Source organism: Protomyctophum parallelum, assembly GCF_964188405.1.
Source record: "Protomyctophum parallelum genome assembly, chromosome: 13".
Taxonomy (NCBI): domain Eukaryota; kingdom Metazoa; phylum Chordata; class Actinopteri; order Myctophiformes; family Myctophidae; genus Protomyctophum; species Protomyctophum parallelum.
Window position 1 is genome coordinate 5,518,701 of NC_139708.1, and position 24,848 is coordinate 5,543,548.

Sequence of the window (24,848 nt, forward strand, 5' to 3'; positions counted from 1 at the left end):
GAAAGTGCTGTGCAGTCAGTAACTTACTCATGTTATTTTATATCTCTAACTGTAGTTATTTTGCTGTCTCCTGACGTCCTTCTGTTCTCCTATTTCCAGATGTGACATTTGCTGCCAAAGGCTACTTTGATGCCTTGGTGAGGATGGGCGAGCTGGCCAGCGAGAGCCAAGGATCCAAAGATCTGGGTAAGCCACTGATGGAGTTGATGGATGTCTAACACTCCCCCATACCACATCTCTTGGTTCTGCACTGGGTGGCACTGGCACCGTATGGCAATGTGACTGCTACATGTTACACACACACACACACACACACACACACACACACACACACACACACACACACACACACACACACGCAACAATGGCTCCATGTCTGAAAATATGGAATCAGAAGTTAATCCGATGGGAGTTATGTTGGATCTGATTCAGTTCTAGGGCAAGCTGAGGCAAGATTTAGCCTCTGAGGAAATAATTTCATATTGACGCCGGGCCTACTCTCTGCCACAGCTTGCTGGAGACAAAATAGAAAGAAAAGACAAGAGAGATAGGCAGGTGTCAATAGGTGCAGTACCCCTCACCCTGCATAGAGTGCATACTGTAGATGAGAACAGGAGAAGATGGCAAAATGCTTTTCAATCCCAGCTGCAGATTAGATTTTTGAGAAGGCATATCATGTGACGATGCTGCAATTTGTCAATTTGATGCAGTTCCACTGTAAAAAAAATAGATTGGTTTCACTTGAAATGAGCTTCCTCCTATATGCCGTGTGTCTCTTATTGGTGTGCATGTAAATTGCGGTGTACCTGCTGGGTGAATGTTTGTGGAATTTGTGTCGGTGACTGTGTGGGTGGAAGGGAGAGTCCATGCGAGTACTTGTGTAATTTCAATGCTTTAGGTGGAAGCCTAGTATATAAAATAACCGATTCTCTGATATAAATCTGTCATTTTTGGTGAGCAACTCGGTCGTACCACAAGGTCAAGTTAAGCTAGGGAGGTCAGCCAGAGAATCACCAGCTGGCCCATTGTGTCTCAGATCTAGCGTATGTTGGCCATAGTCGGTCCACGGGGAAATCATCTGTTGTTTGAGGAGATTTCACTGTCACCGTTTGTACCATGGCCACTGGCAGCTTGATCTGTGTAGAATTTGCTGTTCACATGAAGGGGGCTTTGTTGCTTATCCCATTCTGACCTGAGATCAGATTCATACGAGGTTTCCGCCGGACACACACTGGTCCTGATGAACCCATTCTGACCTGAGATCAGATTCTAAAAATGTCAGTCGCTCTTCGATTTTTCAAAAATAGCAGACCTACAAGCTCGTATCGCGCCACTCGGTGGCGCGATATGAGCTTGTAGATCTGCTATTTTTCAATAGCTAAAGCATAACATGATGCCAACACCAAAATGGGTGCCCGTTCAGAATGGGTTATTGGAGAGATCCAGTTTGGGCTTCCCTCAGCGCACCCAACGGGGACGACTTGAAAGTGCTCACTTCCCTCGTCATTCCCTCTCTCTCTCTCGCTCACTCTCAGCCTCTTTCTGAGCGTTTCCATTGATTTGTGAGTTTACCCCAAAGTCTGCACGGAGGCGTGCAGACTTTGGGGTTATGCTTGCTTACAGTAGCGGAGCTGTCGTGTCCAGGCGGTCAGGCGTATTAATATCAACGTGGCAGCAGTAAACAGTGTGATCTGACAGTATGCTCATCTTATCTTCACCTTGCTCTGTTACGCCAGGGCTCCACTGGGCGCGTCGCGTCTCCGTCGCGTCCTGCTCGCGTCATGACAACGTCGACGTCACGCTAGAGGTGCTCCACCGCGGGCTTTTGAAAACTGCGCGTCAGCAACATTTCTTTATACATGACAGGACGCGTGCGTGCGTCAAAAAACTAACCGGGGCAATTTTTGAGTCACCGAACGCAGCGCAACGCAACGCGGGCAGTGGAGCCACCCTACATTGATTTAAAAGGGAACATTCCCGACACTGACGGAGACGCGACGCAGACGCGCCCAGTGGAGCCCTGGCGTCATGCTGCAAATCTCTCTCTCTCTCTCTCTCTGCCTGGAACTCAGCAGGATTTAATATCTCACTTTAGAGACAGACAGTATTTTATGTGTGTGTGTGTACGTGTGTGTACGTGTGTGTACGCGTGCGTGTGTGAATTGACCCTTTTTGTGACATTTATGTTGCAACTGAAAGCTGATGCCATTTTCCAAAAGTGTGAGAATGTGGTGGAGGTGGAGGACGTGGGGGGGGGGGGTCTTTTACTCACAGCTTTTGTCACTAATATGTATGTATGATGGAAGTGAAAACTGATTCCACTTTTTTAGAACCAGTGCCTGAAGGCACTCAGTATTTGAAAGAATGACTCATTCTTCTTGTTCTATCTGCATGTACCACCATTATATCTATCCATTACCATTATCTACTCTACTGCATGCTGTTACCCGTATATCTATCTCTTTCTGACTTAGTTTCACTATTCATCAAGCTAAAAAAAGGGTTTCCAATTTAAGTCATTAACGCATTCTGACCTGAGATCAGATTCATACGAGGTTTCCACTGGACACACACTGGTCTGATTAACCCATTCTGATCCTGAGATCAGATTCTAAAAATGTCAGTCGTTCTTCGATTTTTCAAAAATAGCAGACCTACAAGCTCGTAGCGCGCCACTCGGTGGCGCGCTATGAGCTTGTAGATCTGCTATTTTTCAATAGCTAAAGCATAACATGATGCTAACACCAAAATGGGTGCCCGTTCAGAATGGGTTAAAAACATGTTGCGATGGAACAGAAGGTGTTGGAATCATATCTATCCGTCATTCCGTTACAACATGCATGACCACCACACCCGCCATCCATCCCCCCCCTGCTGTGATTTCCCAGGCAGCTCACGTACATACAGGGGCTGTTTGATTTTCCAACCACCTGTTGGCCGTGGTGGTTAAATGCAGGGTCTTTGACAGCGCTGTGGCCCCCCGTCACGTTTGTGTGCTGAGCCCGCGCCCAGAGCAGGCTTCCTGTTTTCTCTGTGCGCAGAGGGACAGGGATCACCCGACCCACCCAACGGGCCCTGACCCTTGTAGGATCCATTTGTAACTCCTCATACCAAAACCCCACAACTACACAGTAAAGTCCTCTGTGTGCATTTAAAGGTTTTATGACATTCATTTTCATTTATTTTTCTTTTTCTTTTTTTCTTTTAGGTTTTATGACCTCAATTACACCCAAAAAACCTGAACTTTGAACATTCAGTTGATTTTCTGTGGTCTGAAGTTTTCTTTGGGGTTTGAAAGCCTTTTTAGCTACAATGAAAACAGGCAACACAGTGAAAACAGTGACATCTGCTGGCAAATCCCATTGACATATATGGGATTTGCAGGCTCTTACATCACTTACTGCCGGCAAATCAGAGCACCTGTTTGAGCCAGAAAACCCCAGATCACAGAAAATCTACTGAATGTTAAAAGTTCATGTTTTTTGGGTGCAATTGAGATTAGAAAACCTAAAAAAAATAAGAACAATTCCAAAACCTTTTTTTTAAATGTCACAATCCCTTTAACACTGGTCTAATGCATTCACACCGTCACTGGTAGACAAAAGACGCACAGCATAATTTGTAGGCTGTAGCTTTGTATCTTTGTAGTTGAAACCAGATAGCTGTTGTAGCTTTTGTAGCAGCTACAAATGTCGCTGGCTTCCATTGAAAATGAATGGTAGACCGTGTATCTCTTTGTATGTGCCAGTGTGAATGCAGCATTGCATGAACACGGGAATATACTGTTTTGCAACGGCCTGTTTTGTCTCTAGTCTAGCCTATTCTGAACGGGCACCCATTTTGGTGTCAGCATCATGTTATGCTTTAGCTATTTAAAAATAGCAGATCTACAAGCTCATATCGCGCCACCGAGTGGCGCGATACGAGCTTGTAGGTCTGCTATTTTTTGAAAAATCGAAGAACGACTGACATTTTTTAGAATCTGATCTCAGGTCAGAATGGGTTAATCAGACCAGTGTGTGTCCGGCGGAAACCTCGTATGAATCTGATCTCAGGTCAGAATGGGCTAGTCTAGACTATATCTTCTCTATCTATAGCAAGTGGATGGGAAGGGATGTGCACAGTGAAATCCCATGTGTTAATTTAACTGTTGAGTGCTGGTGTCAATTTAACTCCCAGTCTCAGTTAAAAGTTACAGTTTGGGATTTCACTACCGGTAATAGCTCAGTAGTTCACTCACTGAGCTTGTAGTAGTCTGAATTGGTCTGTACCTGTGTGTGTGTGTGTGTGTGTGTGTGTGTGTGTGTGTGTGCGTGTGTGCGTGTGTGCAGTCTGCTCACATGCTTGTGTATTGTAGTTTGTGACAGAGAGCCGTGCGTTGTTGTTGTTGTTGTTATTGCACCTCTTTTAAAGCCTGTTAATGCCATTGAGGGACTCAGTTTGAGACAGGCTGCAAATGGACCCACCTACACACATCTGAGAGCCAGCAGCTGCTATCCATCCCTTTAACCCCCCCCCCCCCACACACACACACACACACACACACACACACATATTAAAGCTCAAAGCAGTGCAATTTCCCTGTAAAATATTGCCCTCTGATGTTGGTTTTTCATTGTCCACATAAATCACCCTGCAGTGTACCCCTGAGAGCTGTGCACATCCGTGTGTGCATGCATATTATGCAGGCATTTTTGCATGTAATGTGCATGTGCTGTTAATTCTGTGTGTGTCCGTCTGTGCACACGCTTTCTAATCCACTCGCGTATATCTCTGACTCTGCCTGGAGAAACTCCATCTCTAAACGGTCTCCAGTACGCCCACGCGTTCCCTCCCACGCACCCTCCTCTGATTGGTCTAACCATCACCTGTCACCCACCCACTCACACACACACACGCAGACACGTGCACGCATAAGCGCACGCACGCACGCACACACAGCATACATTCACACACTCCTGCTTTTCCTTCCCTCATCCCACATTCCCGTTCTTTATCGCCCCCCACACCATCTAATGTCACATGAAAGGAGCAGGCATGCATTCACCCTGCTGCTTGTGTAGGTTTGGGTTGTTGATGACATCTTGGCCAGGTCTCCCTTTTGTAAGGGAGAGATGTGTATCTCAATGGGTCTCCCTTTGTAAGGGAGAGATGTGTATCTCAATGGGTCTCCCTTTTGTAAGGGAGAGATGTGTATCTCAATGGGTCTCCCTTTTGTAAGGGAGAGATGTGTATCTCAATGAGACTTCCTGGAAGGTTTCATGAAGGAAAAAAAGAAGGTTCAAACTCACGGGGAGATGCAGGAATACGCAGAGCTGGAAGCTGCCGAGGTGTTTACGATTGTCTGGAGCAGTGAGCACAGCTCCACTTTATTTATGTTACTCAAAACTAAGTGCTTTGCCTTTGTAATTGATGAGGTGTGTGTGTGTGTGTGTGTGTGTGTGTGTGTGTGTGTGTGTGTGTGTGTGTGTGTGTGTGTGTGTGTGTGTGTGTGTGTGTGTGTGTGTGTGTGTGTGTGTGTGTGTGTGTGTGTGTGTGTGTGTGTGTGAGAGAGAGAGAGAGAGATATGCTGGGCGTGTTCCACCATGTTGTCTTATGGCTGAGGCTGTGCATTGTGTCAGAAAACATCAGATCTACCAGCTCAGTGGCCTTGTGGTTAGAGTGTCCGCCCTGAGACTGGGAGGTCGGCCCCGGCCGGGTCATACCAAAGACTCTAAAAATGGGACCCAGTGCCTCCCTGCTTGACACTCAGCATCAAGGGTTGGATTGGGGTATAAGTCCCTGTGACATACTAGCGTCATGTCCAGGGGGTGTACTTAGTACTTGTACATCAAGCTGCCTCACACTACAGAAACAGGAGATAGGATCCTGCCCTATGGGCCTCATGGCTCGGCAAGGCTACTTAATTACATGCAAAATGCATCGTGCTGCAATGCATTGTGAACTTGTGTGTTACTTTCTACTATTTGCGGTGTGCGACACTGGTGTGCCATTCCAGTGCATCCGTGGCAGTCACTTGAAAGCGAATGGAAATATGTCTTTGTCAGGAGGATAATGCGTTATCCTCTCGTCCGCCTTTGAGGATCATGAAAGGTCTTTACAGTATACTATACTGTAAAGTGACTTTATTACTGACTTTATTCAGCATACAGAAAGGGCTTTCTATACTGAGTATAGAAAGCCCTTTCTGTATGCTGAATAAAGTCAGTCTTTACTCTTGAAGGACTTAGTGAGGTATGCAAAGTATTGCGTTCGCATTCCAGAGCCCAGGGGCATCAAACCTCTTTGTAGCCTCTTATCAACTTGAGTTATCGGCATAAATTAATTTCCACCTTGTCAAAACGATGTTCATGTATGATTCGGCACAATGGCGCCCCCCGTAGGGAAATAACTTGCAATGGAGGAGAGAGGGGCGATATTAAACAGTAGCCAGCAAATGGATTGCATCTACGAAATACAGGCTAGAAGTGGGAGGAGTGTTCCCAGGAAAAAAACAACCCCTCTCGAATGGTAATTGATGTGACCATATGCATCCATCTTGCCAGCAAGGTGATAACTAGGTGCAACTTCCCATTGACAGCCCGTTCATCCAAACAGAAAAGTCCTATCTAATTGTATTAAACAACGTCAAACTCGCCAACGTTGCAGCTGTACGGAAAGCTTGAATTATCCTTTTTCAATCTGTACAGTTTTTGTTTCATAAAAATCCACCGTATGTGTTATGAGCTTCTGTTCTTCCTGTCAAGAAATTCTGTGCAGGTTTTTCAAGTGTCAGAGTTTGGATGTGCTCGTAATCAGTAAAGCAAAATGCTGCCTCCTGCATTATGTGCAAATTCAAAACGGGTTTGAGTAATCTTCAACGAGCACTTCCAAACCCCAACACGTTTTTTTAAAACAAAAAACACCTGCAAGGAATTTCTTGACAGGAAGTAGCTCATAACATGTCTACAGTGGATTTTTATGAAACAAACACTTTGCAGATAGAGGATAATTCAAGCTATTCGTAGAGCTGCAATGTTTGAGAGTTTGACGTTGTTTAATATAATTAGATAGGAGGACTTTTCTGTTTGGATGAATGGGCTTGAGTGTCAATGGGAAGTGCACCAGTTAGCACCTTGCTGGCAAGATGGATGCGGTCTGCATATGGTCAATTGAGAAAATAAAGCGGTCTGCGCACAGTGGGGAGGAAACGAGATGCATTAGGGCACAAAGTGCCGTGGCGTAATTGTCTTTGTTAGGTTAATGGACCATTCTGACCGGGCACCCATTTTGGTGTCGGCATCATGTTATGCTTTAGCTATTTAAAAATAGCAGATCTACAAGCTCATATCGCGCCACCGAGTGGCGCGATACGAGCTTGTAGGTCTGCTATTTTTGGAAAATCGAAGAGCGACTGAAATTTTTAGAATCTGATCTCAGGTCAGAATGGGTTCATCAGACCAGTGTGTGTCCGGCGGAAACCTTGTATGAATCTGATCTCGGGTCAGAATGGATTAATGGACCTGGGACACATGAACGTTAGTGGAGGCCATCTTGGGGGTGAAACGGATGACGCAGGTATGAGTTTTGTGGCGGCAGGCCAGGCAGAATTGGCATCTAACCCATTCTGACCTGAGATCAGATTCATACGAGGTTTCCGCCGGACACACACTGGTCCTGATGAACCCATTCTGACCTGAGATCAGATTCTAGAAATGTCAGTCGTTCTTCGATTTTTCAAAAAATAGCAGACCTACAAGCTCGTATCGCGCCACTCGGTGGCGCGATATGAGCTTGTAGATCTGCTATTTTTCAATAGCTAAAGCATGACATGATGCTGACACCAAAATGGGTGCCCGGTCAGAATGGGCTAAACTCCACCATGGCATATTTGCACGAGTGCCCACCAGGGAGCATACTGTTGGGTACAACTAGAGCTAGGACTGTCACTCACGGTCATGAAACTTTACTTGATGATTAATTCTCTCACAAAGGATTCTTTTTTGGCATTCACCATTGTGAACAAAAATTAAAAAGTTTGGCTTTTGTAAATAAATATGGCACAAGAAAGACAGATATGACAGGCCCAGACGGTTAGCTCAACAGTCTGGGCACCTAGGTTGCTGAGCCAGCCTGACGGCGTGCCGCTGGTTCGACTCCCCATCCTGACGGCCTTTCCCGCGTGTCTTCCCCCATCTCTCTTCCTGTCAGTCTACTTTCAACCTATCAATAAAGGCAGAAAAAGCCAAAAAAAAAAAAAAGAAAAAAAAAAAGAAAAGACAGATATGACAAATTACTGAAATACGAGAAAGGAAAGACTGACTTTATATTTCAAACTTAAAAACTAGTGAAAATAGGTCAAGCTCAAAAGGTGTCACATCACGACGTCTTGTGAGCTTGTGTACCACTGTTTTTGAAAATGTTTGAAAATATATGAACATTGTTCAACATCATAGAAACAATTGTGTTTTATTAATTAATAATTAATAAATTGCGTTTATCTGGAATAATTGCGATTCGGTGATTATGAAATAAATGTGACAATTGTGTACATCATGTTTTATTTGTGGACAGACTGCACACGCGCACAGCTCTCTCTCTCTCTCTTTCCTTCACTGTCTGTGTCCTCCTCTTCCTTGCGTTGGTCTGGCCTACCTCTCTCTCGCTGCAACACCTGCCCCTGTTTAACCAATTCTGACCTGAGATCAGATTCATACGAGGTTTCCGCCGGACACACACTGGTCTGATGAACCCATTCTGACCATGAGATCAGATTCTAAAAATGTCAGTCGCTCTTCGATTTTTCAAAAATAGCAGACCTACAAGCTCGTATCGCGCCACTCGGTGGCGCGATACGAGCTTGTAGATCTGCTATTTTTAAATAGCTAAAGCATAACATGATGCTGACACCAAAATGGGTGCCCGTTCAGAATGGGTTAAATGAGAGCAGAGGAGCTCTTTTCTTAGCTCTGCACCATTATCCCTTGGGGTCCCCTGCCTTCTCCTGCCCCATTTCTGAGACACGCACTGCATGATGGGAGACCAGTGGCCGACACACTCTCCCAGGTCCCTGACAAGCACACACACACACACACACACACACACACACACACACACACACACACACACACACACACACTTTTAGGACGGCATTGAAAGTAGCCAAAAAATCTACAAGCTTACCGTGTGTCGTGCTGCGGACCGATGTGAACTTGTAGATTGGCAATTTTTTCGGTATGTGACACAACTGGGTTTAGGAAACTCTAACTCTAATCACAACTCCTAAAACTAACCTTGAAATGTCTAATATTAACCGTAAACCGAACCTGAATCTCAATTTGTAATTGTAAAAAATCTCAATAATCGTTTGAACACTTTTACACACAACACACACACACACACACACACACACACACACACACACACACACACACACACACACACACACATTGTCCTTAACCCATTCTGACCTGAGATCAGATTAAAAAAATGTCTATTACATCCTGACAGTTTCATTATTAACCCATTCTGACCTGAGATCAGATTCTAAAAGTGTCTTCGATTTTTCAAAAATAGCAGACCTACAAGCTCGTATCGCGCCACTCGGTGGCGCGATATGAGCTTGTAGATCTGCTATTTTTCAATAGCTAAAGCATAACATGATGCCAACACCAAAATGGATTCCCGTTCAGAATGGGTTCATTTCTTCTAGGCTTGTAGAATATACTGCACACTGCAAAATCCTGAATTTAACTTGGTGTAAAACAATGTACTGGTATGGACAGTGACAGGCCATCATAAGGTCAAAAGGTTATCAAAAAGCAGAACTTCCTAGTACAGTTTGTGTTGGCCAGGTGAGCATTGAGTTAGTTTTCTGTCCTTGCTCCAGATGCTTATTGGGGACAACTATGCACTTTTCTCCTGTGTGTTCTTTACACAGGCCACATTTTGGGACAATGACGTCAAACCAGTTCATTTGGGACGGACGGACACACATGGCTATTTGATTTGTTTTTTGCGCCCGAAGGTCGCATTTTCTATGAAAACGTGCAATTCCCGTCCGTGTATAAAATCCCCATACATGGGAAAGCACCCATATATGGTGCCCAGGTCTGATCTGATGTCATAGTAAATATATATATATATACAATTATATATACATATATGGTGCCCAGGTCTGATCTGATGTCATATATGGTGCCCAGGTCTGATGTCATAGTAAACACCCATATATGGTGCCCAGGTCTGATCTGATGTGATATATGGTGCCCAGGTCTGATGTCATAGTAAACACCCATATATGGTGCCCAGGTCTGATGTCATAGTAAACACCCATATATGGTGCCCAGGTCTGATGTCATAGTAAACACCCATATATGGTGCCCAGGTCTGATCTGATGTCATATATGGTGCCCAGGTCTGATCTGATGTCATAGTAAATATATGTATACACCCATATATGGTGCCCAGGTCTGATGTCATAGTAAACACCCATATATGGTGCCCTGGGGCCTATTTCACGAAACTTGGATTAGAGATTAAGCCGGGCTTTAACACATATCCTGGCTTAATATATCCTGGATCAGTGCTTAACCGGTTTCATGAAAGCTGGTTGATCTTGCCAGATTAACTTAACCAGTTAACCTGGATATGTTGAGGCTTGATTCGGTTTCATGAAAGTGATGCTACATAAGTTACCATGGAAACGAATGCTTTGGACTTAGCCTGCTCCGGACCAGGCTAACAGCCAGGTTTAACCTAATCCTGATGTCTTTACTGTTCATTAAGCAGTCAAACTGATCACAAACCAATGATGTTTTCCAGATTTATTCAATTATTATGGTTTTATGTTGCCTTATTTGTATCGGTCTGCATTAAAGGACTAATTTAAGCACTATATAAAATCAAATAACCAAAATATATAGGCTGCACAACATCATGACAGCTTGTGAGCTTGTAGATCAGCTGCTTTTGGTGAATGTTCCCCATGAATAGGCTTACTGTCGTGCAAGTGCACGGTTAAGAAGAATTATATTATATTATATATATATATTTTTTTTTTGTAAAAGTGAAAACCACTAAATATTACCATTACTCATTGTTTTACAACATATTACCATTGTAACGTTTCACCCACTACTAGTCCTACATACTTACACCTAGAAACCCCATTCAAACCTATTTAGGTTCATCCTACGGTGGATATGTGTGCCTGAAAAGGAATCTTTGAATTGTTTCATAGTTTTAGAAATATAGTGCTTTCAAATTTGAGACATTTATAGGCAGATAGTGGCACTTAAAAAAATCACTTTCACCTAGAAACTCCATTCACACTTTGTAAAATTCCGCTTACTGTGGAGACACATGCTGGAACTTTTTACTTTGAAATGTTTTGTAGTTTCTGAGTTATTTAACTTAAACGCCCAATGCATTCTCAATGGCAATAGCACAAACTTTGGCATGCTACATGAACCATGACCCGGCCCTGTCTGGACCACAACCCCCTTCTCCACAGGTAGCTCCCTCAGAGGAGGGAGTTATGGCCAAATATCACAATGCGACAATATCATTATGCTTACAATATTAAGAATTCTGTTTCAAGTTAATAGTAGTGGTAAAATGTAAACTATATTTTTGGGGTAGTTAATCATTCAGTCTATCCACTATTGAGAGTATGTTCTCTCTTTAATTACAGCAGCAGTATTTATTTTAGAAGCTTAAGTCCTTGTATCAGTAAGTCTTGAATAGATTAGTAAAGATAATGAGATATACAGAAGGGGGCTGTAATGCAACTATTAAGGATGCAAACTGCCTTAATACCCCATGAAGAAGAAGGATCAGTAAATCTGTGATCCACATAAGGGGTCTAGAGACAAAAAGCCAGACTGTCTATTAAGCCTGGCTTGCTGATCCCGGCTCGCCAAATCCACCAATTCTGAGCCTCGCTTGGCTTTAGTGGAACAGAATAAACCAGGCTGTAAAGATCAGGATTTAAAAAGCCTGGCTTTGGCCTAAATCCTGGATTAGTTAATCCAAGTTTCGTGAAACAGGCCCCAGGTCTGATCTGATGTCATATATGGTGCCCAGGTCTGATGTCATAGTAAACACCCATATATGGTGCCCAGGTCTGATCTGATGTCATATATGGTGCCCAGGTCTGATGTCATAGTAAACACCCATATATGGTGCCCAGGTCTGATGTCATAGTAAACACCCATATATGGTGCCCAGGTCTGATGTCATAGTAAACACCCATATATGGTGCAGAGGTCTGATGTCATAGTAAACACCCATATATGGTGCAGAGGTCTGATGTCATAGTAAACACCCATATATGGTGCCCAGGTCTGATCTGATATATCTGTCATAGTAAATGCGATCTGATGTCGCAATTAAGCCCATATATGGAGATCCCTGATGTCATCAATATTGACCTCAAACCCTTAGATCTCCATATACAGTATGGATATATAGATTTCATATGTTGATCCTTCCCCATCCATCCTTCCTCTTCGATGTCTCTCTTTTGACTGATACCGATCCATTCAAACTCTAGAGACGGGCCTGCCCCAACGTTATTAGTGCAGTTCTCAACAGGCCCGAGAATTAAGGCCCGGCCCTCGTCTAACCCTGTACACTCAAGAGAATGTGCCATATATGGAGCTGACCTATTCTGAATTCATTCCATGTTGATCTGACCCCCCATGCTAAAGTGTCAGCACTCGTCCAGCAGTCTGCCGTCAAGGAGGCGGATGCGTGCACGGGTGAGGTCGCTTCTCGCCCTTAGGTGTGTGTGTGTGTGTGTGTGTGTGTGTGTGTGTGTGTGTGTGTGTGTGTGTGTGTGTGTGTGTGTGTGTGTGTGTGTGTGTGTGTGCGCGTGTGCGTGTGCGTGTGCGTGTGCGTGTGCGTGTGCGTGTGCGTGTGCGTGTGCGTGTGCGTGCGTGCGTGCATTTGAAGGTTTGGGAATGGTGCTATTGTAAGTAGATCTACTATTTTTGGTGCTGGACCGGCATGGTTTTTATGTCCTCAGAAGAATGGTACTGCGTGTGTGTGTGGCGTGCGCACAAATATGGAATCCTTTGAAGATCTGCGGGAGGTGCTTGTTTTCCCCTTCATGTTAGATACTATAGTGTCTTCTCAGAGACTCATCATCTCATCGTCGAAGTTCAAAGCAAAACAAATGTGCAGGTGAAAATGGGAGAGAGAGAGAGATATTGCATAGATAAGGAAACAGTGTTTGTAGTACTGTATGTGACAGCTATACTGTATGTAACAGAACAGAGATTGTTGTGCAACATAGACAGCGGTGAGGTTTCACCCAGAAGGCTCCAGCTGAGCTCTTGATATGCTTAATAAGTGCCAATAGAAGAGAAAACACAGACTCATGCAGGACAGGTACCTGTTAAGGAATGGAGCTGTGAGTGTGTGTGCGCGCGTGCGTGCTTAAGAATGTGGATTTCTGAATTGATCAAGCCATTTCAAGTTAGCAGAGCACCCGGGTCACTCGCTGAAAACAAAACAGACAAGCATTAGGTACAAATCATAGACGAATAGAAAAATGTAATGTATACAGTAGAGTACAGATGTGTCATTTGAGAACTTCACGTCATGCCATTGGCAGGACAGTGGATTGTCAGTAAATTGTCAGAACATTGTCAGTGAGAATGGAGGGAATTTGCAAAGTGGTTATTATGTAAATGCTATTCAGATTCTTCTTAAAGGTATATTCAGTGATTTCACTTAATTCAAATATCACTTATTTTTTTGTTTTGTTGTGATAATCCTCTCTACTATAGAGCGTGCTGACCATATAAGGAGTTCCTCCCTGTCCCCAGTTAACCCCTGGGGGTCAAAAAACATTAGGTTTCGTTTTTGACTCTCTATCCTGATTGGACGAAAGGCTGGGTCCCAGCCAAAAACGAAACCTACGTTTTTTTTTGAGTGAAATCACTGAATATACCTTTAACAATGAAAAGGAGTATCGAAAAGGGACACCTGTTTCAGTAACAAATCAGAAGAATCAGCAGGGCCAAACAGTGGTATTTCCATAAATGCAGGAAAAGTACAGGAAAGCCTGATGTGTTGGAATCAATGGCACATGTGTATACACACACAGCATATTGCAATCGCAATGTTTAGCCTTTCCACCAGGTCTAATACAGGTCTAATACTCGCACGCACGCACACACAGTGACGCACTTACTGTGCACTATACCAGGCTGTCACTGTTCTCGCTCTCAATTTGGCTCTTTCTTACACTCGTCCCTCACGTCAGTTGGTCTGCAGCACAATGTCTTTCTCCCTCTGTTCTCTCCGGTGACAAAGCAGTCGGTGTGCTTTGCAGCAAGCAAGGTCACTTGCAGTACCGTACACTCGTACAGTACACGTTCTGCATGCTGTTCAGAAGGAAGGAAAAGAGGTTTACAGAGTTTGTTTTGCGATGAGTCTGTTGTTTCAGCCTCCTTAACGACATGTCTCACGGGTGCGATTTGCCGCATTGGAACAATCCATGGAATACAATACAAGTGTCAGACAGGTGGCATAGTGATCGATGATCTACCTGGCTGAATGTAATGCAGTGAACCCCCTACATTTCAGACAGTTTAAAGAACTTGGACTTGGTATTATTTGAAGTAAGTCATTCACACGATTCTCCTCTAAAAGTCTACTGTAATGTATGGCTTAAATGCATCGACTGTCACAGTAAAACTCTCTGTTAATTTATCCGTTTCAAATGAACAGGAAGTTAACAATTTTTTTATTTCAAATAAATGCAGTGTCGGACAAGTTATTGCCTCCGAGACTTTTGTGGCAACCCCTTGTACTGCATGAAGCACCATATCCCCCCTGGTCAGGCAGGGGTCTCTCTGCTGTGTCATGCAGGGGACTGGTGTTTGAATCGTGTGTATAGGACTTGATGATAAGTTACAGATTGGCAGCTTTACATTAACGCTGCTGTACTGTACGTTTTGAGGATGTGTGAGAGAGAGAGAGGGGACAGAGATAACTTCTCATAAAAGATTAACTCTGTTATCCCATTCTGACCGGGCACCCATTTTGGTGTCGTCATCATGTCATGCTTTAGCTATTTAAAAATAGCAGATCTACAAGCTCATATCGCGCCACCGAGTGGCGCGATACGAGCTTGTAGGTCTGCTATTTTTTGAAAAATCGAAGAGCGACTAACATTTCTAGAATCTGATCTCAGGTCAGAATGGGTTCATCAGACCAGTGTGTGTCCGGCGGAAACCTCGTATGAATCTGATCTCAGGTCAGAAACTCAGAATGGGTTATTTGGTGTTGCTTGCGGTAAGTGCATCCAGCCTCCCAGGCTCTCAGCTAATATCTGCATCTCGCGCATTCTCTACCACACCATTATCTGTACTTAAGCCTTTTTCCCTAGTGAATATATATATAGAGGAAAGGACTGCCAGGTAGGGGGGGATGCGTGCACACACACACACACACACACACACACACACACACACACACACACACACACACACACACACACACACACACACACACACACAGAGTTTTAGTGCCAACTTCTCTATCCACTTCCGAGCAGGTCTGTTGATGTAATGGTGACTGATTGTGAGGGAAGAGGTCTTTAAACTGTGTTTCGTAACGCCATACAACACTTTTCAACCGTTGGCCCTCGCTTTGCAACCTCTCCCATAGCGACGACCCTGGCATTATCCTGCTTCCATGACAACCCACAGTGAATGCGGTTTGACCTTCACCAATGAGTCAGTGTCTCCCCATCCACGTCCACTTTCCCTGTCCATCTCTCTGTGCCTCTCTCCCGCCCTCTTCCTCTCCCGCCCTCCCACCCTCTCTCTCTCTCTCTCTCTCTCACACACACACTCTCTCTCTCACTTGTTTCTTTGTCTCGCTTGTCTCTCTCGACGATTTTCTTTTTTTCAAAATGCCTCAAACCAACATGGTGTTGTTTGTCTCTACCTGTGTGGGTGTATCCATTGCCATTGTTACACAAGCAGTGAAGTGAATACATCTGCAGGGGCTGATGTCATACTTCAGACTGAAGTTGAAGTTGCTGGGTTTCCGTGTTTCCTGTCCTGACTCAGTGTTTGTGGCTAATAGGCGTGTGCCTTCTTGTAACAGAGCCGCAGGTGCTGCAGATCAACCTAAGCTCAGCCAGCCGAAACAGAACACTATTGTTCTCCCTCTGCCCGACGGGGTGGGGCTCAGGATGAGATTGGAAATATTGATACAATAATGACGGAGCATTCAAAGGTGGATTTACTGGTTTGTGTGTGTGTGTGTGTGTGTGTGTGTGTGTGTGTGTGTGTGTGTGTGTGTGTGTGTGTGTGTGTGTGTGTGTGTGTGTGTGTGTGTGTGTGTGTGTGTGTGTGTGTGTGTGTGTGTGTGTGTGTGTGTGTGTGTGTGTGCCTTTTATTTATTGATTTATTTATTGATTTAGATAAACTCCTGTTTGCTTAGCCTATACAGTAGGTATTGGATATGGTTCTAACTTTATAAGTTCATGAATTAGGGAGTGATTTCATCAACGCAAAATACCTACCAAAATACACCTAGTCTGTCATTGAGCATTTCACTGGTGGATATCCAGAGATGTCCTTCAGCAGAGCCTCTCTCTGGTTGCTCTACCTGTCTGCCTGGCACAGTCTCACCACCCCGCCGGGTTGGTCGGCTCATAACGAAACACTGGGGGAATGTTACACAATGCAGTGACATGTTCGACATGGTGCCTCTCGATACTTGATCGAATTAGTTTCCGTTACCACCAGCTGCTGAGGTTCGCAGTCCAGCTTTCTGTGTTGTTGTTGTTGTGTTTGCCGTTGAAGTTTCTATGGCAACTGTTTGCAAAGAAGTATTGGCAGTGCTGCAAAAGTTTTTATTTTTCTCTCCCCTGTTCACTGGCATCTCGTGTCCTGCAGTAATTAAAAATCAGATGACTGCCATAGATTCATTCATTTACTCATTCATCTTCGATACTACTTTGACCTGTTTCAGCCCAGTTGACCATTATTTGTGTGTGTGAGATGGGGGGGGGGGGGGGGGGGGTATAGAGAGATGAGCTAATGAAGGTGTGTGTGTGGGTGTGTGTGGGTGTGTGTGTGTGTGTGTGTGTGTTTGTACGCGTGTGTGTGTGTGTGTGTTTGTACGTGTGTGTGTGTGTGTGTGTGTGTGTGTGTGTGTGTGTGTGTGTGTGTGTGTGTGTGTGTGTGTGTGTGTGTTTGTACGCGCGTGTGTGTTTGTACGTGTGTGTGTGTGTGTGTGTGTGTGTGTGTGTGTGTGTGTGTGTTTGCGTGCGTGATGTCTGCTCATTCTGTTAATTGATCCTGCCAGTTCAAGCTGTTAGCAGAATGCCACGGTATCTAAGCCTGCAGGAGCAGCAATCAGGGATGAGTGGATCTGTAAATGGGCTTAGCGTGCCTGGATGCGTCTGCCTCCTCTTCAATGACTCCAGATCGGCAGGTTGCAGACAACAAAAGACAACAAACAACATCTCCTTGCCAACTACTTGAGGTCAAATTGTCAGTGTTAATTTAAACTCTGAGAGTGTGCAAATGTTAACTAGTTCATTTGTTTATATTTTACACACTTTCAGAGTTTACAAAAGTTGTAGCCTCGGAAACCCAGACGTTTTTATACAAAAGTTGCAAAGGTTACAAAAATGAACACATGGGATTTAATGGTGCCGAGCAGGCACTGTTTGGGTCATGAATGATGACCTTAAACAGATGGGTCAGGCTGAGTGTCCATTGAGGTCTGCGGCTGATGGCTTTAGTTAGGACAAGTACAAGTGGTTATGGAAATACTGCACCATATTAACATTTCATGATTAGACACCACTTAAATTAGTGGAATCATTGACCTGCCACAAGAGACATTGATTAGATTGACTATTTGTTTTGTTGAATTGTTTTGTTTGTAACTAGAAGAGGATGGGTGGTCTGGGAGCATATGACGAAATGTGTTTGGATTTGAAATGGTTAAAACTTCAAGAACAATCTCTTGTCCAAGGACAGTAGTACGATGCCATCGTACAACACACACACACACACACACACACACACACACACACACACACACACACACACACACACACAAAATAAATGAAGCATAATGACTTGCATTTTGTTTTCTGTCTGTCACAAGGGGATGGACGGCCACGCTGCTTTGCTGCTCTTGTTGCTTTTCTTTGTCAGCGCTGGTGCACTTCAGCACGTCTGTATGTAGCAGCTTGCATTGTACACACCTTCTGTATGGAGACCAGTCCAAAGCCCCTTGTGCTGAGAACAAACTGAAATCATAGGATTTAGCCTAAAGTCAAAGCTTTATATATTTATAATATAACAGGAAAGCATAGCAAAATGTGGATGTAGTATATGGATGTTAAGGACCACTTCACCACTTTTCAACCTATCTTCATATAATAGGTCCTCACTAATAATCATGAAAAGATGGCACGATTTTTTTCTACTCAGTCTGTGTCTCATCGGACGGCTGTGGGCAGTTTAGAAACAGTCTTCCAGTGACATCATCATTAGGCAGATTTATTTTTTAACAAGATTTCTTTTACAAAAATATTTTGATTTTCATTATCGTGAGAACGATGGCTTCCATTTTCGCATTGCAACTTTTCAGGACTAGAAAGCCTGCAGTTTCTATTGGCTTGTATTCCCCATCGATGATGTCACTGGAAGACGGTTTCTGAACTGCCCACAGCCCCTCCTATGAGACACAGACTGAGTAGAAAAAAATTGCGCCATTTTTTTTCATGATTATTAGTGAGGACCTATTATATGAAGATAGGTTGAAAAGTGGTGAAGTGGTCCTTTAGTATATTTACTATAAATGTCCCTTGCAGTATTGGGCAGGCCTGAGTATTTGTTTTCAACAACATATACAGTATGTGTAGGTGTAATGAATAGATATTAACTGCCATGATGCCATTTGTGACCATTCATTTGTGTGTTTTGCAGCTTAATCTTTTATGACACATTCAATTTGTGGCAAATTCTAGATCACATAGAATGCACCCATTATAGGATGCCATTTATATTGTGTAATACCAAAACGTATAAAGCATATTGCAATAATTGTTATTGAAACCTCATGGCTTTCTATTATTGCCCTTATTGTGAGATCTATGCAAAGAACATGCATTAAACAATGCTTCCAAAAGGTTCCAAAACATGTCTTTCTTTATTCAGCAAGGTACCTGTTCATTTTGATTGATGACAGCATGCTTTACGCTTAACCCATTCTGACCGGGCACCCATTTTGGTGTCAGCATCATGTTATGCTTTAGCTATTGAAAAATAGCAGATCTACAAGCTCATATCGCGCCACCGAGTGGCGCGATACGAGCTTGTAGGTCTGCTATTTTTGAAAAATCAAAGAACGACTGACATTTTTTAGAATCTGATCTCAGGTCAGAATGGGTTAATCAGACCAGTGTGTGTCCAGTGGAAACCTCGTATGAATCTGATCTCAGGTCAGAATGGCTTAAGCAATCCAGTCTGAACTAATGAGTACTGGTGAGGACCCCCTCAGAAACGAGGGGCTTAATCCTCCAATAAGCCATAAATCCTGTACATTCTATCACGGTACTAATATAGTTAAATAATGCACTCGCAGTCATAGCCATGGTGCTATTACATGTGCTAAGGGGCTTCGGACTGTTGGGCTTTTGATCAGGGTAATCTGTATGTGTCCCATTTCTCTGTAGGTCTCTCACCCTACTGTTCGTCTCTCCACCAGGTGTCTGTGTACTGTACTGTATGTGTCCTTCACCAGGTGTCTGTACTGTATGTGTCCTCCACCAGGTGTCTGTGTACTGTATGTGTCCTCCACCAGGTGTCTGTGTACTGTATGTGTCCTTCGCTCAATCTAGGTGTTTGTTCCTTTTCTTTACAATGCACTGCATATTCAGAAGAACCAGCATGTAGGTATAACATTGACGCCCTTCCACAAGCTGCATGACTGCCCCCCCCCCCCCCCCCCCTGCCACTCCCCCTTCTCCTTTTTGTCTTGGAGACCTTGCGATTTCATTGATTTTAGTTTTCCGTAAACATTGCTTGATCTAAGAACAAGAATTCACCACAGCTGATCTCAGTAGGGCATCAGTGCCGACATAACCCTTGAAGAGTCATAATTCTATAACCTGGACCGACTGAGAAATTATTTCTCTTCACTTTGTTTGTGTTTTTATTTTTGCGTTATTACCTTTCTTGTCATTTCTTGTCATGGCTCTGTCTCTGTGCTTCTTGATGTTCCAAGAATAAAGTGTCATCATTTTCTTCATTGACTGTACAGTTAACTCACATTTGTCCTGTATATTTGTGTCTTGTGTTGCTGCATGGGCTCTGCACGCTAGGTTCTTTCTTTCTTTCTTTCTTTCTTTCTTTCTTTCTTTCTTTCTTTCTTTCTTTCTTTCTTTCTTTCTTTCTTTCTTTCTTTCTTTCTTTCTCTATCTCTCTATCTCACTCACACACTCACTCACTCACTCACTCACTCACACACTCACTCACTCACTCACTCACACACTCACTCACTCACTCACTCACACACTCACTCACTCACACACTCACACACTCACACACTCACACACACTCACACACACTCACACACACACACACACACACACACACACACACACAGGTTCAGTGATGGTGTCTTTCCTCCCTCTCTGTGTGTAGGGGACGTGTTGTTCCAGATGGCTGAAGTACACAGACAGATCCAAGTGCAGCTAGAGGAGATGGTATGTATTCATATACACAGTACATACAGTACACAGACAGATCCAAGTGCAGCTAGAGGAGATGGTATGTATTCCCAGCATCATGACACTCAGAATGTTGCACTCTAGTACACTGGTTCCCACTGGCTCATTTGTGGGTTGCAGATCCATTTCCGTGGGTCGCGAAATATTGACTTTAATAATTATTATTGTACAAGATTTTCGAAAGATTTTGACAAAAGGTCACACATTTATTTTCATGAGTTGTTGTGTGAGCTTGTAAATCTGCTATTGTCACTAGTTTAGGGCCCGGGCTAAAACACTGGTACGGAGAGCAATGGACCCAATGGAGCCTTACTGGTCTGTAACTCTAACACTGTAGAATCCACAGTGTTATTGTAACTCTGAGAGTTGTACAAATGGGACCAAATTAGAGTTCTCATCGGGCCCGAAAATTAAGGACCGGCCCTAACTGGGTCCTAACTGATCGAGCCCTAGGCCCGGCCCGGGCCAACTAATTAGCATAGATTTTAGGCCCGACCCGGCCCTAAAATGTCGGGTCGGGCCTGGTCGGGTTTGTGCAGAATTTGAGAACTCTACACAGAGTAAAAGTGAAACGCCAGTCAGCACCATCTTCATAATAGATACATACACAAACAGACAGAACAGAACTATTATTTTTATTATTCTAATCAAATTCAATATACCGTAATTTCCGGACTATAAGCCGCACCTGAATATAAGCCGCACCAGCCAAATTTAGGGAAAATCCCATAAACAAGCCGCACCGGACTATAAGCCGCACCGGACTATAAGCCGCACCGGACTATAAGCCGCAGCTACGTTAGCTCAGAGCCTGAGATGGCTCTGCGTTAGCTGTAAAAATCCATTGATTAGCCGCACCGTTGTATAAGCCGCAGGGTTCAAATCATGGGTAAAAAGCCGCGGCTTATAGTCCGGAAATTACGGTATATATATTTTTTTTTCATGGAGCCCCAGGCCCGGCCCGGCCCTACTGATTAGCATACATTTTAGGCCCGGCCCGGCCCTAAAATGTCGGGTCGGGTCGGGCCTGGTCGGGTTCGGGCAGAGTTTGAGAACTCTAGACCAAATGGACCCGTTACACCTGGAAGGGTCCATTTGCGCCCCCGGTGGTTCCCCGACCTGACGTTACATTGCTTCCCAAACATTTTAGCTCGTTACCCAAAAGAGAAATTTGATGTCTCCCCGGAACTCAAATGAGTGAAATTAGCAGATCTACATGCTCATAACGTGGCTCTTGTAGATCGTCTATTTTCACTAATACTTTAACATTTGTTTTCTAATTACTATTTTTCTTTAATTTCTTCATTAAAACAAACAAAAAGCTTTCTTGGGATTTAAAATGAAAATGTGTCTGCGACCTTCAAACGGGTCCCGACCCACTGTTTGGTAACCTGTGCTTTAGAACACAAGGATATGTGTGGCTCAAGCTATAATGTTGGCACAACATAGCTCTGATTATGTGAAAATAATAGACACATAACGGTAGAATTGGCATTCTAATGAGTAGCAATATCTCCTGATTAACCCATTCTGACCGGGCACCCATTTTGGTGTCAGCATCATGTTATTCTTTAGCTATTGAAAAATAGCAGATCTACAAGCTCATATCGCGCCACCGAGTGGCGCGATACGAGCTTGTAGGTCTGCTATTTTTTGAAAAATCGAAGAACGACTGACATTTTTAGAATCTGATCTCAGGTCAGAATGGGTTAATCAGACCAGTGTGTGTCCGGCGGAAACCTCGTATGAATCTGATCTCAGGTCAGAATGGGTTAACAGTATCACTCTGCCTTATTTACCATTAGATTATACCCGTAACTTAGCAACGGCCGGCAGCTGTCAGAAGCGATGTACCGTCAACCAGCCTTGTTTTCTCACAGGGAGAAAATGAATCGTAACAACTTTTGTCAAATCTAGTGACACTCCTCACTGTCGGGCCAAAAGACCCTCCATGTATACAGGAGGAAACATGATTGTGTCTACAGCTGCCTAAAGGGCAAGCAGTGGGGTTGACAGTAGGGCTGACCCAAAAAAAAATCGATTAATCGATGTTCAATCGATACGCATGGGAATCGATTTTAAAATTTTGAATCGAATAGTCATTAAAAAAAAAAGCGGCCGCTTTTGGTCCGCGAGACGGCCCCATTTGGTCCGCGAGCCATGCTCGCGCCTCGCAGCACCGCAACGCCTCCTCCCCTCTTCCCCTCACTCGTGGTGGTAACAACAAGGAAGTCAACACACACACACACACACACACACACACACACACACACACACACACACACACACACACACACACAGCAGCCTGCACTCATGCCGCCACAAAAGAAATCTAAAGTGTGGTTGCATTTTAGAGAAGCTTTGATTATAGGCTATATATATTTTTTTTTTGAGAGGTAATGCCTGCGTCAGGCAGTTGACTTGTTTTATTAAGCCTAATTATTTGTGCGTCACTGCTTTCATGAAGGCTGCAACAGTTGTTGCTTCAATGCTTATCGTTTTAAATAAATGAGACCAATCCAAGCATGCCTTTCTCTCCGCTATTGTTTAAGGTGCGCGCCTCGCATCGCGCACCTCGAAGCGTCGAAGATCGAAACAAATTTATATCGAAGCGTCGATCATCAAAAACGTAATCGAAGGTCAGCCCTAGTCGACAGTGACAGGGGCCATGTACGTTACATGGGGGAATTGACATAATGACTAAATGGGGGAGAAGTGAATGAAAAAGATGTCAAACAGAAACTATTAAATTAAAACTTCGTCAAATCTATTCATCATATTATCATCAAATCTTTCATAGCGATGAACCTAAAACTGAAAGCCAGCCTATACACCAAAATCTATCCCAAATGGGCCCCATAAGTCTATACACCGCATAATTGGGTCAGAAATCTTGCAGTGTGGGGGGGCCCCTTAATCCCACTTGCAAATGTGGACTTGATGAAAGGAATGCTAAAATTGTGTCATAATTGTGTATTATTGCCTACTGTAAGCACTGTATGATAGTCTGCACGGCATATATCCACTAATAGTACTGGTGATAGATTGTACATATACTTATGCCTATATTTATATCTATTAGCCGACTCATTCCAAGTTCACATGGCCAGGCCAGACTTATATTATCTTCAATTAGTGTTGCCTTACTGTTACTATACTCTGACTCTATCCATCTATACAGTACCAACCTACTTACTGTGCCACTTTCCCCTCACCAGCTGAAGTCCTTTCACAACGAACTGCTGTCTGAACTGGAGAAGAAGGTGGAGCTGGATGCTCGTTATCTGACTGTGAGTATCTAATAGTCTGTTTACAGCCGCTGGGTGCCTCACCCACACGCAGAGGCCCTCGGGGACAGCCCCGCAAACAACAACTCGCAATGAGCATGTCGTTGTATTTATGAGAAATCGGTATAGTGTGGCGTCGCATATAGGATGGTAATGGATGTGGAACTGCATTCTAAACACTTGATGTTATGCAATCGAGTCTGACTCTCTGAGGCAATTAAGGGATGTCTCTGTGAGAAGAAAAGCTTTGATATGGCATCTCTGCAGAGTGGGCTGTGATTTGTTTTTTTTCGTCTCGGCTCCACCATTAAAGGCTGGATGATTACAACACAACCTTTTTTGGAGTGTGTGTGCGTGTATTAATGTGCATGTATAGGGACCAAAAAACCCACAAGGATATTCAGAGGATAGTAAAAGATCCAGGTTTGGATTAGGCGTTTAGGGTCAGGGGCTAAAAAGTCCACACATTTTTTTTCCGAACAATTGCTATACACAAAGTGTGTGTGTCACATGACACACACGCAATGAGGGCAACCACATCGACAGAACAGAATGTTCATGCAAATCAAGAATGCATTGAATCTCAACGTTTCTGAACCATGTCGACTCCTTGTGTGCATTCAGCATTGTATTGCTGTTAAGAATCACCACACCGACATTTCACTGCTTGTACTGTACCTGTATATACAGTAAGTGAGTGACAATTCAAATCCTCTTCATTATTTTGGTGTTGTAGGGTTATGGTGATATTGGGTTGAGGATAGTTTCCAACGTGGACATGCATTGTGTCGACATAATCC

The 24,848-nt window shown here is 43.8% G+C and overlaps 1 protein-coding gene across 2 annotated transcripts in view; it reads left to right on the forward strand.

Moving 5' to 3' along the window:
• LOC310869680 (BAR/IMD domain-containing adapter protein 2-like) overlaps nucleotides 1–24,848 on the forward strand; it is a 100,754-nt gene that overhangs the window by 28,977 nt on the left and 46,929 nt on the right. For both annotated transcript variants that reach the window (XM_083780516.1, XM_083780515.1), the window contains exons 3-5: nucleotides 100–186; nucleotides 20,676–20,737; nucleotides 23,980–24,051. In XM_083780516.1, the coding sequence (XP_083636642.1) occupies nucleotides 100–186; nucleotides 20,676–20,737; nucleotides 23,980–24,051 (221 nt within the window). The remainder of the gene's footprint in view (nucleotides 1–99; nucleotides 187–20,675; nucleotides 20,738–23,979; nucleotides 24,052–24,848) is intronic.